Source organism: Saccoglossus kowalevskii, chromosome 4 (assembly GCF_978046115.1).
Source record: "Saccoglossus kowalevskii chromosome 4, keSacKowa6.1, whole genome shotgun sequence".
NCBI classification, from domain to species: Eukaryota; Metazoa; Hemichordata; class Enteropneusta; family Harrimaniidae; genus Saccoglossus; species Saccoglossus kowalevskii.
Window position 1 is genome coordinate 25,958,851 of NC_140644.1, and position 15,777 is coordinate 25,974,627.

The 15,777-nt window shown below is 35.8% G+C and overlaps 1 protein-coding gene across 1 annotated transcript in view; it reads right to left on the reverse strand.

Annotated features, from left to right (window-relative positions):
- Positions 1-243: 243 nt before the first annotated feature.
- Positions 244-15,777, reverse strand: part of LOC102806711 (uncharacterized) — a 109,810-nt gene continuing 94,276 nt past the window's right edge. The window contains exon 16 of the mRNA XM_085498353.1: positions 244-4,159. Coding sequence (XP_085354479.1) covers positions 3,992-4,159 — 168 coding nt within the window. The 3' untranslated portion in view covers positions 244-3,991. The remainder of the gene's footprint in view (positions 4,160-15,777) is intronic.

Below are 15,777 nucleotides of genomic sequence, written 5' to 3' on the forward strand. Positions count from 1 at the left end.
TACGAAATCTTAATTTTCAACATTGCATATATTAGTCAGTGCAACTTATTTTGGATGATTAGGAAATCTGTGAAACATATGTACCCCAATAATGGACATTGATTGGACGAGAGATCATTTTGCACAGTGATTTCCTGTGCAACACATTGTGCCTCAACCCAACTGGTAAAGTGAAAGAGATCAGGGGACGCAATGCAAATCAATTAAGTCACATGGAAGCGGTAATAAAACACACGTGTGACGTCTCTTCAATATGTTACATGTTTTTAATATATAACCGAAGAACAAAATTAATATTTCCATGGTGTGCGACTCATGTACAAAACATTAATAAAGTATATATACATTCTATTGTCACACAACATAACGCCCTGATTTAATATAAACCACACCTCTTGCACAAATATATACATGTCAGAACTTGCGTGATATATGCTTAAAATATACAAATTAATCATATTTATAATCTGTTTGTTACAATAGATACAAGATGTAAACTCTGGAGGGCAGTTTGTACAAATGCACCGATACAATTTACAAAACCATGTTTAGTGTCCACACACAAACAAAAGCTTGCGCAATCACACACCAAGTGTTAAAAAATACAAAAATATACAAAACATGTAAATTTAACTTAAATATAGAAAAAGAAAAAGGTAAACAGTATGATGGTGAGACATGATGGTGCCTTCATACTAAAAACCCAAACAAGGATGAAATTAATTTCCTGTAGTTACCATAACAACAGATTTGCAAAACAATTGCAATTAACTGTTGCAAATGAACATCAAACTACGGTTACATCTATCCCAATAGACAAAGAAATTGCAGCATTTTCTGGTTTGTGACAATATTATGGCTCAGATTAAAAAAGAAGAAAACCTAACTTGCTATTATATTTAACATAGTTAAAATAAACAGTAGGTCTTTGCAAAAAATGCCCCTCCTAGCTGCCTTTTTGGGTGACATTCATTCACCCCCCTATTCAGTAAGTACCTGGGGAAGAAGGCACTTTACGACTGGTAATATTGGGAACCTCCAACAGCTGCTTCAATGTGTCACTATTAAGAACCCATTAACTTGCTGGTAGCTCGCCCAATTTCTATGCCTGCCAATTGCCATGGAACCTTGCATTATGAGGGAGCGACCAGCCTCACGCTCCAATCGATTGTGGAGTAGTCTGTCGCCAAGCATCGGCGGCCAGCTTGAATTGATCCTGACACCGAGTCTGTCTTGGTTCAAACCACAGGCAATGAGCCGTTCTAATAGCTACTGCATTTTTCAATAAACGGTTTTCACTTTTACGTGTGTGGTAAAAATAAAGTCTGTATTAGAAAAACCATCAAAACATAAATCACATAAATTTGTTTTTTCTTCATTGAAGATATTAGCTGGCACAGCTGTGAACACTGCCCCCTCCCCCTTGTACTATCGCTATAGACTAACTTGGCAGGTGTGTGTGTATAACAAGAGAGACAAGAGCATCAATGACAACCATGGGTAAACAATATTAAAAAAATACAATAATATACAAATAACAAAAATACATCAAAAGTGACTGATTTACTCACATATAAAGAATTAAAAAGCCTCCACACTGTGCTACCTACCCTCTGGGGATTTTTTTAATTGCGATTGTGGTACGCTTTCTAAGTATAAACTTGTGAATGGAATTGTGAGTGTCCCACTAGAATAAACGGACATCCTTGTATGCTGTGACATTCAATGAATACACATTGACAAGACCATACTGTGTAGATCTTGAGTTGTTCAGACCCATCTTTCAAGATCAAGGCTAAGAGTCATTAAAACTACAGAAAAGAGGTAAATTCCACAATGCAAAATTCAACAGAACGAATACAGAACATAATACATCTCTCCTCTGTATTAAAGAATATAACAATATAGAGATGACTGAATTTCAAAAGATGGTTTAAACAAAACTGCCATAAATGCTGCTCTTAAAACTAAAGTAAAAATCAGTTATTATAAACTTTAAAAAAAACACCATATTGTACAAGGCAATTTTAACGACTCACTAAAATATGACAGAGGCAATCAATATTATTCACTAAAACACACTGACTCACGAGTGATAAGAAAAATAGATCACTTTTATATAAAAATGAAACTGCACTATTAATGGCCATAAGGCTGGTAATAAATCACATGCTGCATTCAGTTGACAGTAACGTAATTAAAAGTACTGGAGTTTTCCCCCTCAAGGTAAATAGCAATTGCACCCTTTTCCAAGGATAATACTTGTATATAATATAAAACCATTGCCAAACAACATTTTCTGTCCATCTCCCATCAATCAAATGATCCATTCCTTATCAAGCTTAAACTGTATGGGGATAACCTTTTAATCTTTGGGGTTGTAGCAATGCATTGTGGGTCACTAATATTATCCAAAATTTAAAAATAATTTTGCTGTTTTCTAAGGCTGATATCAAGATATTTGAATGAATTAGTGGATCAAGATGCAACAGCAGAAAATGACAGATCCACTACAGAAAAACAGCCTCCTTTTGTGAAAGATAAGTTTCATGAAATTTGCAAGTCAGGAAAATTCACAGAATTTTGTAGCGTCGTACGACACAGCTGTTTTTAATTTGCGAATGGGCATTCTAGAATTTCTGTTGTTATTTGCCGTAACCTGACAACATACATGAGATCAAAGTATCAACAACTTTGAATATCAGAGACAATTTGATTGGCTGAAACCTTCCAAAATTCACAGCAGCTGTGTTAGAAATTTGTTATTGTCAAATTAATGGTTGCATGCACATCACATGACCATGATGTAACCAGTATGTTCACTGGGGTCTTAAAGACATGAAGCTACTGTGACTTTAATCATCTAACTGCAAACATTCACCAGTCTACAGTAATTAGTTACATAGTTGTTAATATGTATCATTCACAAAAAAGCAGTAATAACAATTTACATGAAAATCAGATCAATAAATTCAGACTTGCTTTCAACAGTGACAATTCACTGCATTATTTCAAGGAGCAAGTGGTTGTAATTCAAAAATAAATAAATGTAAAATACTTTCATTTTGAAGGTAAATTATACAATATTTCAACAAAAATAATGTTTAAGTTGTCTCCAAATACATACTCATGGTTGTTTTCTACTTCCTTATATAGTATACAATAAAAATACAAATTAAAAAAATCTGTGTTTTCTTACGTACGTACATACATATAAAAAAAAAATCTTCGTTTTTTTAATTCTTCTCACACATACAAATACAATGTTTGTAAAATGCATTGTTACATAATATTTGAATACTGCATGATTAAATATAAGAATCAACATTCATAAAACATAGAGAAACAATCAAAGCCTTTCTCAGTTCAAGAATAAATAAATATTTCAGATGTATTATTAGAATATTTGTTCCCACTGTGGTGCTGCTGCAACATTTGCTGTGATTATTCAAATGGTGACTAAAAAAGAGGAACAGTAAACAAAAGAGACATTTCATACAAAAACCATGATAATTTCCTGTACGTCTTCATACCACTCGGTGTTCCATAAAGGTCCAATGCATACAACATGTAATACATATTGTTTGTTGCCACCAAATTTAAATGCATGCTGCGTGATCAATGTAATGCTTTAAAAAAAAAATGATTTTTGTAGACCCAAATTTCATTTTCTCAACGATTTTGAAACTTATATGACAGAAGCTATAGCAGATAAAAACTTTTATGTGAAAACTATTTCTGCCTTTTTTGATTAAAAGACTAAAACTGAAATGAACAACTTGTGATTGTCTTATTCTCATTTGCATAGGTGGCTCTTTACTGGTACAATAAGAAACAAATATTCAAATATGCAAATTTACAATTACAACAGCAGTGGATATGTAAATTTTTGTAAGTAAAATGCAACTCATCTCATAGGTTAACACACGTCATGTGATAAAATCACACATGCCCAAATAAGGTAATCATTTGCAATGCTAATTCATCACAGCTACCTATTCTGCAGGATTCTCAGTGTTCTCATCATAGCAGACAAAATGGCCGCCATATTCTGAACTTCCTTTAGCAACAGCTTCATGGTCGGGTCATTCAAACTTTTCCCGCAGGCAATCTCAGCAGCTTTCAAAGTATCCCCAAAATAATTAGCAATGTTTTTGACCTGGAACAAAAAGAGAAACAGAATTCAGTATAAATAATAAACAGCAATAATTTGATGATTTTTTTATTGAGATTTAATAAAAAGGTGTGAAAACTAAGTCCCCAATGGTTAAGATGCTTTCAACACTTCTTAATATGCTGAGACACTTGATAGCCAAGGAGTTAAAAGTATGATAACCATAATGTCTTACAAACTTCTTGACCAGAAGAGTATGAATTAATCATCATCCTCACACAGTGGTAATACATTTCAATTACTTGAGTAGTGTCAAACAACAATAGAATGCAGAAAAAATCAAGAATGTGAACATCAAGGAGAGACGTGATATACCTGTCACTGATTTTGACCTCTTGATCTCTGACAGAGTTCTAGTGTTAGAAAAGTGGAATCAAGTATTTTGTCAGTCTGAGTCAATCAGCTTTCTTACAAGTGATTGTCAAATTGCAAATAAAAAACGTTCAAAACGTTCAAAACGTTCAGCAGAAGTACACTCGATGATGAATGAACAAGCTAGTAGCTGGCCACTCAAAATGACCACCGACTTAGAATGATGTCAATATAAATAAATAAACATGAACAGACAGTGTTTTTTAGGGACCATCTACATTACCATTTTTCCTGCCTAATTGAAAATAATTTATTGCATCAATTTGACAGATTTGAAGTTATTTGTTGGTTTAATAACAACAACAACAACAATGTTTTGCTTCATACTATTGAATGTGTTAGTTGAAAACTTGTGCCTCACACGTTCTTTTGGGCATTTTTGCGTACATGTCTCATACAGTACAATTGAGAAATGTTTTTTGTTGTTCAGGGAATGAATTGATCAATCCAAATCGATTACCATAGATATATTTAAATACATGATCTTCAATAAATGTTAAATGTTGAACATTGATCTTGTTATCAAGTGAATAAAGCATTGGGATGTGTGCAATAATTGGATAACAGGGCAAGGATGGGGATGTATGCAATAATGGCATAACAGGGCAAGGATGGGGATGTATGCAATAATGGCATAACAGGGCAAGGATGGGGATGTGTGCAATAATGGAATAACAGGGCAAGGATGGGGATGTGTGCAATAATGGGATAACAGGGCAAGGATGGGGATGTATGCAATAATGGGATAACAGGGCAAGGATGGGGATGTATGCAATAATGGGATAACAGGGCAAGGATGGGGATGTGTGCAATAATGGGATAACAGGGCAAAAATGGGGATGTGTGCAATAATGGAATAACAGGGCAAGGATGGGGATGTGTGCAATAATGGGATAACAGGGCAAGGATGGGGATGTATGCAATAATGGGATAACAGGGCAAGGATGGGGATGTATGCAATAATGGGATAACAGGGCAAGGATGGGGATGTATGCAATAATGGAATAACAGGGCAAGGATGGGGATGTATGCAATAATGGGATAACAGGGCAAGGATGGGGTGTATGCAATAATGGGATAACAGGGCAAGGATGGGGATGTGTGCAATAATGGAATAACAGGGCAAGGATGGGGATGTGTGCAATAATGGAATAACAGGGCAAAGATGGGAATGTGTGCAATAATGAGATTACATAGCAAAGGTGAGAATGTGTGCAATAATGAGATAACAGGGCAAGGATGGGAATGTGTGCAATTATGGGATAACAGGGCAAGAATGGGGTGTGTGCAATAATGGGATAACAAGGCAAGGATGGGTATGCGAACAATAATGGGATAACAGGGCAAGGATGGGGATGTATGCAATAATGGGATAACAGGGCAAGGATGGGGATGCATGCAATAATGAGATAACAGGACAAGGATAGGCGTGTATGCAATAATGGGATAACAGGGCAAGGATGGGGATGTATGTAATAATGGGATAACAAGGCAAGGATAGGAGTGTGTGCAAGAATGGGATAACAGGGCAAGGATGGGGATGTATGTAATAATGGGATAACAGGGCAATGATGGGGATGTATGCAATAATGGGATAACAGGACAAGGATGGGTGTGTGTGCAATAATGGGATAACATGGCAAGGATAGGGATGTGTGCAATAATGGGATAACAGGGCAAGGATGGGGATGTGTGCAATAATGGGATAACAGGGCAAGGATGGGGATGTGTGCAATAATGGGATAACAGGGCAAGGATGGGGATGTATGTAATAATGGGATAACAGGGCAAGGATAGGAGTGTGTGCAAGAATGGGATAACAGGGCAAGGATGGGGATGTATGTAATAATGGGATAACAGGGCAAGGATGGGGATGTATGCAATAATGGGATAACAGGACAAGGATGGGTGTGTGTGCAATAATGGGATAACATGGCAAGGATAGGGATGTGTGCAATAATGGGATAACAGGGCAAGGATGGGGATGTGTGCAATAATGGGATAACAGGGCAAGGATGGGGATGTGTGCAATAATGGGATAACAGGGCAAGGATGGGGATGTGTGCAATAACGGGATAACAGGGCAATGATGGGTGTGTGTGCAATAATGGGATAACAGGGCAAGGATGGGGATGTATGCAATAATGGGATAACAGGGCAAGAATGAAGATGTGAATAATAATGGCCAAGATGCAGTTAAGCCGGGCCACTATTTAAGCAAACATGCCACTGTCAGTGCTGTTATGATGTAATAATTGCAGTGTGGCGTCGTCTACATCAATTATAATATTTCAAAATGATGAGAAATAGAATATTTGTAAGATGTCATGCATAAGAAAGAAATTCACCACATAGTGATAGCATGTCAGAAGTCAACACCAGTCAACTCATCCAATAACTGGGCATCACATGGTACTGATCGACCAATGAGACTGTGCAATTGCAAGGCGCGATACTATATTGTAGTGTAATACAAAAAAAATAATTAAAACCACATAATTTTTCAATTTCACATACCTGGTTTGTACATTACAAATTGCATTTAATATGCATATTGGGAAGCGGACTGGGGACAATTGTTAAAAATTTCCTCATTTCTTAATATGAGAAGTCAACTTATTCTGTCGGACAGCAATGAAGTACTCTATCTCCAGAAAATATGTTACATATCTTTTGTATGCCATGGTTTTTTTTGCCTACACAAGTAAATATAACTTTTTGCTACCAGAAAGAGGAAGTTGGCTAAACATGTACAATTTTCATCTCCAAGAAGGATTTGTCGTGCATTCTGGAATGCCCTCAGGCCGTGCTTACCCCCTCCAACAGCATATACATTGTTTTCCAATAATCTTGGGTACAGTGACATTGGTAAAACAAATGGATAATAGACTCAAAGCATGATGATCAGAAAGTACACAGATCAGACTATACAATGAGAGGGTTCATCTTGAATAATGTTTTGTTTGTGGTCAGAATATTATGGATTATTTTGAGTTGAAATTCTCTGAGACGAGTATCAATTGTAGTACGAAAGGGTAACTGGTAGATTGGCAACCAAGACATCAAGTGCAAGATATTCAATAATACGGTAAAATAGGTCTCAGATCTAGGTGAGATAAATTTATAGTTCACAATACTCTTAGCCACAGTTCTTGTAGTACAATTTTGTAAATCAATTGATTTACTTTCGTGTTTAAGACTAACTAAGTTACAATTCAATAACACCCAAAGTCCACCAATGGATTTCAATTTGTCTAAAATGATTGTTTTCCATGTATGTGACACTTTATTGTCACTCACTCATCTCAACCAAATAATTCTGCTGCATAAATGGCATAAATCCGGGCCCCTCCACAGAAATTCAAATAACATTGTGTTGATTTTTTTCAGATATTTAATTGGGATGTCCACTAGGTTAACAATGTATTGAAGTCATGAAATTGCCATAGTTTTAATAATTTGGATCTTTCCCAAGAGTGTGAGGTCTCTAGATTCCCAGAAATTGAGAAAAAGTTCACTGTAACATTTTGAATTTCACCCAGACTTGCAAAATTAACATTTTAAAATGTTATATTATGCTACAAGGCCTCGACAGGAAAACACAACAACTTAAAAATGTGACATATTTACTGACTTTGGCAAAACATTTGTTGTTGTGACGATACATTATCACAGACCGTTTAGTGTACTCTTATAACCATCCAGCGTGAGATTCCGTAATAATTTATGTGCTAATGGACTTTACAAGATCAAAGTATCAATACACCCATCAGATCTCATGACGTCATCCACAACCTGTTTAAGAGTCCAGGGGGTATTGATGGCTTATAAATGACTAATTAATGATAAATTAATTGTCGCAAGATGCAGTGATAGGTTGCAGTGGCAAAGTTGAGCTGTACTTTCTTTTCAAAGTGCATGGAATGGAATTCACAACGTTTGAATGTGTCTGCTGTCCGTACTGAGACACCACATACTGTCACCACTGTTTTCATGTAGACTATATGAAGATGAAATAAATGTCTAGGACAATGCAGATATACTAGATAATAAAGACCTTCTGTCTAATGAAAAAAACAAAATTATTATGAAATCACTTGACCAAATGATTTTGCTACAGCTCAATCAGTTTGTACCTCCCACAACATAGATTCACATAAAGAAAAGATCTTGCTGATTGCTCACATAGATTTACTGCCATATTAAGAAGCTATGAGATAAACCACTGCCATATTAGAAAGCTATTACATTAACGACTGCCATATTAGAAAGCTACAAGATAAGCCACTGCCATATTAGGAAGCTGTGAGATAAGTCACTGCCATATTAGGAAGCTATAAGATTAACCACTGCCATATTAGGAAGCTATAAGATAAGCTTCTACCGTATTAGCCATAAGATAAGCCGCTGAAATACAATTTTCAGAAGTACATACATGCCCAAGACAGTTGTACTAAAAGTTGTAAAAATTGCAGGGGTCACCATAGGCTGTAAGTCAAGCAGTAATGACCTACATTTATATACACACCAGTCAGCATGCTTAGCAACAAGCCAGGAATGTGATTGCTCTGTGTACTCCACCTGTTCTATGCTAGCTGTCGTTTTTTCTTAATACACTTGTTTGCAAACTCCCATCGTCATAGGATGCCACAATAAACAGCTCTTCATTTGTATACTGGTGTGTGTCTTCTGTATTGTATTACCAATTTCCATTACAAGCACTTTCAGATGTCTATTTGATTCACATCGTTTGATCATAGCTAAGATAAACTTTGACACCACACTTTGAATGGGGGATCAGTAAACGTTCCCCGTCATCTCCCGTGGCCAGGTTAGCAGACAACTTCTCTATTGTTGCCCCATGAAAGCCGAGTGTGTCAAATCAAATGTCACCCAGATTATAAAGGTGATTTGTATTGGTTCAATGTTTTTTGTGGTTTCGGATCTTGCAAACACATTCGTTGTCCGAGTTGTATACTAACTAAAGATGATACGCAGCAAAAAGAATCATATTGACAAGTGATATTGATTTCTATCGCAAATTTGTTCTCCAAGGCTTTAACTATATTGTGATTTTATAATAGCAAAGTAGTATAGTAGTTAAAAACTTTTATCGCCATGACACCCATGGCCAAACTACTGTTTAAAATATGCTACATAGAAAGTAATCTATCAGCTGATAGAGCTCCGCTGTTCGTGATGCATAATCTGAAAGTGATCTGATCCACAGGATGGAAAAAAGTTTAGTATACTGTCATGAAATGAACAAATATGATAGAAAACCACCTACCCACATATAATATCAAAGTAATCAGGCTTGTCATTTTGAAGAAAATTCAGAGATTCTTTTTGCCAAACATCAGTAAAATTAGGAAATTTTAGTTATCGTAATAAAATTCATAAATTTGAAAAAGCACCAAGCAACATAGATTCCTTGCAAGTATCTTTGTCATACGGCTAAGTCGAAAATGTCAGGTTGACTCCATTGAACAGTAACATGAATAGCTCTGCTCAGTTTCATCAGGAGTGGAGCTAAATGAATTCTGTAGATCTCTCAATGTGGGAAATTATCAATTTGTTGTGAATTTCAGAAGATTTCATGGTATTTCACAGACTCACAAAATTGTCAAATCAAGCTCAGAAATATCAATGACCTGGAATATCCATTTAATCAAAAGTTGGTTTTATTTACAAAAAGCTGAAGGGCTCAGAAATGATAACTACCTAGCATATCTATGAAATCAACTGGTGGTTTCATTCACAGGAAGATGAGGAGCCCAGAAATGATAACTACCCAGCATATCTATGAAATCAACTGGTGGTTTCATTCACAGGAAGATGAGGAGCCCAGAAATGATAACTACCCAGCATATCTATGAAATCAACTGGTGGTTTCATTCACAGGAAGATGAGGAGCCCAGAAATGATAACTACCCAGCATATCTATGAAATCAACTGGTGGTTTCATTCACAGGAAGATGAGGAGCCCAGAAATGATAACTACCCAGCATATCTATGAAATCAACTGGTGGTTTCATTCACAGAAAGATGAGGAGCCCAGAAATGATAACTACCCAGCATATCTATGAAATCAACTGGTGGTTTCATTCACAGGAAGATGTGGAGCCCAGAAATGATAACTACCCAGCATATCTATGAAATCAACTGGTGGTTTCATTCACAGGAAGATGAGGAGCCCAGAAATGATAACTACCCAGCATATCTATGAAATCAACTGGTGGTTTCATTCACAGTAAAATGAGGAGCCCAGAAATGATAACTACCCAGCATATTTATGAAATCAACTGGTGGTTTCATTCACAGTAAAATGAGGAACCCAGAAATGATAACTACCCAGCATATCTATTAAATCAACTGGTGGTTTCATTCACAGGAAGATGAGGAGCCCAGAAATGATAACTACCCAGCATATCTATGAAATCAACTGGTGGTTTCATTCACAGGAAGATGAGGAGCCCAGAAATGATAACTACCTAGCATATCTATGAAATCAACTGGTGGTTTCATTCACAGGAAGATGAGGAGCCCAGAAATGATAACTACCCAGCATATCTATGAAATCAACTGGTGGTTTCATTCACAGGAAGATGAGGAGCCCAGAAATGATAACTACCCAGCATATCTATGAAATCAACTGGTGGTTTCATTCACAGGAAGATGTGGAGCCCAGAAATGATAACTACCCAGCATATCTATGAAATCAACTGGTGGTTTCATTCACAGGAAGATGAGGAGCCCAGAAATGATAACTACCCAGCATATCTATGAAATCAACAGGTGACTTCATTCACAGAAAGCTGAGAAATCTCGAAATAATAACTACCTGGCATATTTATTATTAAAAACCAACAGGTGATTTTATTCACAGAAAGCTGAGGAACCCAGTTACGATAATTGCTTGGTATATCCATTTAATCAACGGGTTGTTTCATTCACAAGAATGAATATCTATTAAATTCATGGGTGCTTTCATTCACAAGAAGATGAGAAGCCTAGAAACTACCTGCTTTAATCCATTTAATCAACTGGTGGTTTCACTAATATGAAGCTGAGGAGCTCAGAAATGATAACTACAAGGCATATCTATAAAATCAACAAGTGGTTTCATTCACAAGAAGCTGAGGAGCCTAGAAATGATAACTACAAGGCACATCTATGAAATCAACAGGTGGTTTCATTTACAAGAAGCTGAGGAGCTCAGAAATGATAACTACATGGCACATCTATGAAATCAACAGGTGGTTTCATTCACAAGAAGCTGAGGAGCCTAGAAATGATAACTACAAGGCACATCTATGAAATCAACAGGTGGTTTCATTTACAAGGAGCTAAGGAGCCCAGAAATGATAACTACATGGCACATCTATGAATTCAACAAGTGGTTTCATTTACAAGGAGCTGGGGAGCTCAGAAATGATGACTACATGGCACATCTATGAAATCAACAGGTGGTTTCATTCACAAGAAGCTGAGGAGCCTAGAAATGATAACTACAAGGCACATCTATGAAATCAACAGGTGGTTTCATTTACAAGGAGCTGAGGAGCTCAGAAATGATAACTACATGGCATATCTATGAAATCAACAGGTGGTTTTATTTACAAGGAGCTGAGGAGCTCAGAAATGATAACTACAAGGCACATCTATGAAATCAACAGGTGGTTTCATTTACAAGGAGCTGAGGAGCCCAGAAATTATAACTACATGGCACATCTATGAATTCAACAAGTGGTTTCATTTACTGGGGAGCTCAGAAATGATAACTACATGGCACATCTATGAAATCAACAGGTGGTTTCATTCACAAGAAGCTGAGGAGCCTAGAAATGATAACTACAAGGCACATCTATGAAATCAACAAGTGGTTTCATTTACAAGGAGCTGAGGAGCCCAGAAATGATAACTACATGGCACATCTATGAATTCAACAAGTGGTTTCATTTACAAGGAGCTGAGGAGCTCAGAAATGATAACTACATGGCACATCTATGAAATCAACAGGTGGTTTCATTTACAAGAAGCTGAGGAGCTCAGAAATGATAACTACATGGCACATCTATGAAATCAACAAGTGGTTTCATTTACAAGAAGCTGAGGAGCTCAGAAATGATAACTACATGGCACATCTATGAAATCAACAGGTGGTTTCATTTACAAGGAGCTGAGGAGCCTAGAAATGATAACTACATGGCATATCTATAAAATAAACAGGTGTTTTCATTCACAATAAGCTGAGGAGCTCAGAAATGATAACTACATAACATATCTATTAAATAAACACTTGATTTAAATAAACAGTTGATGTCATTAAAACAAAGATAAGGAGCACGAATTGATAACTATATGATAGGGAAAACTGTAACAATTATAGCATAGAATTAATTATGAATTAATTATGGGTTCTCAAGACAAAGAAGCCACAGTGCTTTTTATGTAAATTTGTCATTGAGAATGTCACAAAATTACCATATTGTGATCATATATAGCAATGACATACAACTCACTAAAGTAGTAAGAAGCTTTGAGAAAATATATTGACTGAAGTCAGATGACTATTGTCAACTATCTTTCAGGTTACAAAGAGTTCATTTGGAAATCAAAACCAAATTGATGTTATATTCCCTCTCAACCTACTGGGTATCCCTTTCATCACTGAAATCAGTGATGACAAACACCTCCCTTCCTTGAGTGTTTGTTTGCAAGTATTAAAGAGGTCAGTGTCAAGCGGTGCTCATGCATCGTAAGTAGGCGTGATATTGTTTGCCAATAAGCAGTCACATTCCTAGTACTCACTATTGTAACCAACAACACTTGTAGAAAATCGTGACCACAAATCTTTTAATAGTTCATATTGTACACGAGTCAAATGAGTGCTGCAAAGCACTCTGGGAGGTGGGGGTGAATGATTTGTAATCCTTGGAGGAGGGAGAGAAGGTTTCCACATGAGTATTGTGTAAATTTGTCTGTTTTTTATATTCAAGTTCACTGATTATTTGATTTCCCAAATCTTTCAAGCCCCCACTGCCCTTTGTAGATAAGTCTCTTCTCTTGCAGAACAAATTCTCATTCTCATCAAATAAATAATAAATCATTAAATTAGAGCCGCAATCTTGTACCTCATTTTTGATTGGTGAAAACAGGTTTGGATTTCACTAGAAAAAAACGATTGCTCATGCATTTTTGTTGTTCTGATAATATTTTTGCTGGGTCATGTGACAAACTAGATTCAGGCTGGACTAGAGCATTTTTTATACACCCCAAAAACAAACAAACTTTTCTCCATTCACTTACAATACAGCTGTATACAAATATTGGAAAAGTCATTCAGGATTTAAGAAGAAGAAAAAGTTGTGACTCAGAGAAAATTCAAACAAAGAAAATTGATCTTTTAAACTTATCAATGCTTGATTTTGTAGATTTCAAATGAAAGGAGTGAGTTAGGCAGCCATATAATTGCTGAAGTAGTATGACACTGCAAATGTCAACTTAAAAAAACAAAAATTTGTTCAATAAATCATGAGTGGCAAAAACACAACGCTGTTTTCATTTCAGAGAATCGCCCCTATCATAAATTATTAACTCGAATACTATCATTTTAGAACGCATGTACTGACCACTACTTTTTGAGTCAGAGCAATTTAACAATCCTCACATGGTTTGCTGAAACACTTATTTCCACTTCACCTACATTGTCAACAACAAACACTTGAGTTCAAGTTCGGTTTGTTTGACTATAGTCGGCATATCGGTTTCATGCATTTCTCCAGAGTCCATTTGTTCCAGTAATCTGAAACCAACGTTTTTTTCTTCCAAAACTAACTTTCCAACCTTCCCACTAGACTTGAATGAAACCGACTAACAGGTGTGATTGCACAGTCCGTTTTCATCACCACCAGAGGCGAATATTTATGAAAAGAAATGAATCACTAAACTTGTTCATGAATTTTCACTTCAATTTTCAAAAACATCTTTGTTTTCTGACGCTGAAATTGACAATGCAGTCAAATGTGCCCAGGCAGATGAAATGCAAAACTGACTTTCAGGCAGTACAAAAAAAGAATGATTAAAAGTTTTTCCCGCCAAAAATGATTTTGTCGTACTTCTACAATCACTTTGTTAATCTTGGACCAAATGAACATAGTTTCCCATGTGCTGCTATTTCTGATCAAAATTTTAAAAAAAATAAGGAAACAAATATGACGGTTTATTTATTAATGTGAGATGTGACGTTGCTCAGTGCCGAACACATTATCTTTCGAGATTAAAGGTGGAAAAAAGTCCATGTAATCAAAAGTCAATATCAAAGAGTAAAAGTCAAATAACTTTTTATATTTTAAAGCTTTTTCTGCATTATGTAATATTATCCATCTAAAAATATATCGCCATAGTTATATTATTAAATGATTTTAACCTTGGAAAATCTTTTTATTTGATTAGTCAGTAGTAATCTTTATTCATAATACAAAATTCAAAACGTAACCTTAGAATTTTATTTCATACACCCACTTCATACATTCCTTTTTTCCCTTTAATCAATATTTTATAAATTCCCATATTGTATTTAACATCTTTAAATGTACAACTACATCGTACATTGATTTATGAAGCACATGGCTATTAGAGTGAAGACCCCGAGAATACTCAAATCCTACACCCACTGTGATGATATTTCTCATAGGAGCTGAAATTTTGTTGTCTGACACTCCCCTGTGGCTCATTATTAAACAGAGAAAACCAGCCTGACATCTTCAAAGTTGATGCAAGCCGGCTAATTAAAATTAGTGAATGTATTATTCCACATCACAAAATGTATAATTCGCTGAATGTGAAGTTCCAAGCAGATAGAAATCAGATAACAATACATTTTGAATCTCACTGTATACACACTAGTATGAAAAAATACATATTTACTCTAGCGACTGTATTTGTTATCTTTTCACCAAAAGTTCATCACAAATTCACAAAGAAGTCCAGTTTATAGTCTGCACTTTCCTTCAGAAGATTAGGACAAAAAAAGTCAAATATTTGAGTAAAAACTGAAAATTGACTAAAATTTTGTCTGTTGGCTTCAAAAATAGGGTTCATTTCTAGAAATACTGAAGAATATAAGAAAAAAGTGCAGAAAAATTTGGGCAAAAAAGTCTGGTGGTGAAAAGGTTGAAGCCTTCAGTAAAGGTTCCATGTAGTATCCCATCATTCAATGGCATTAA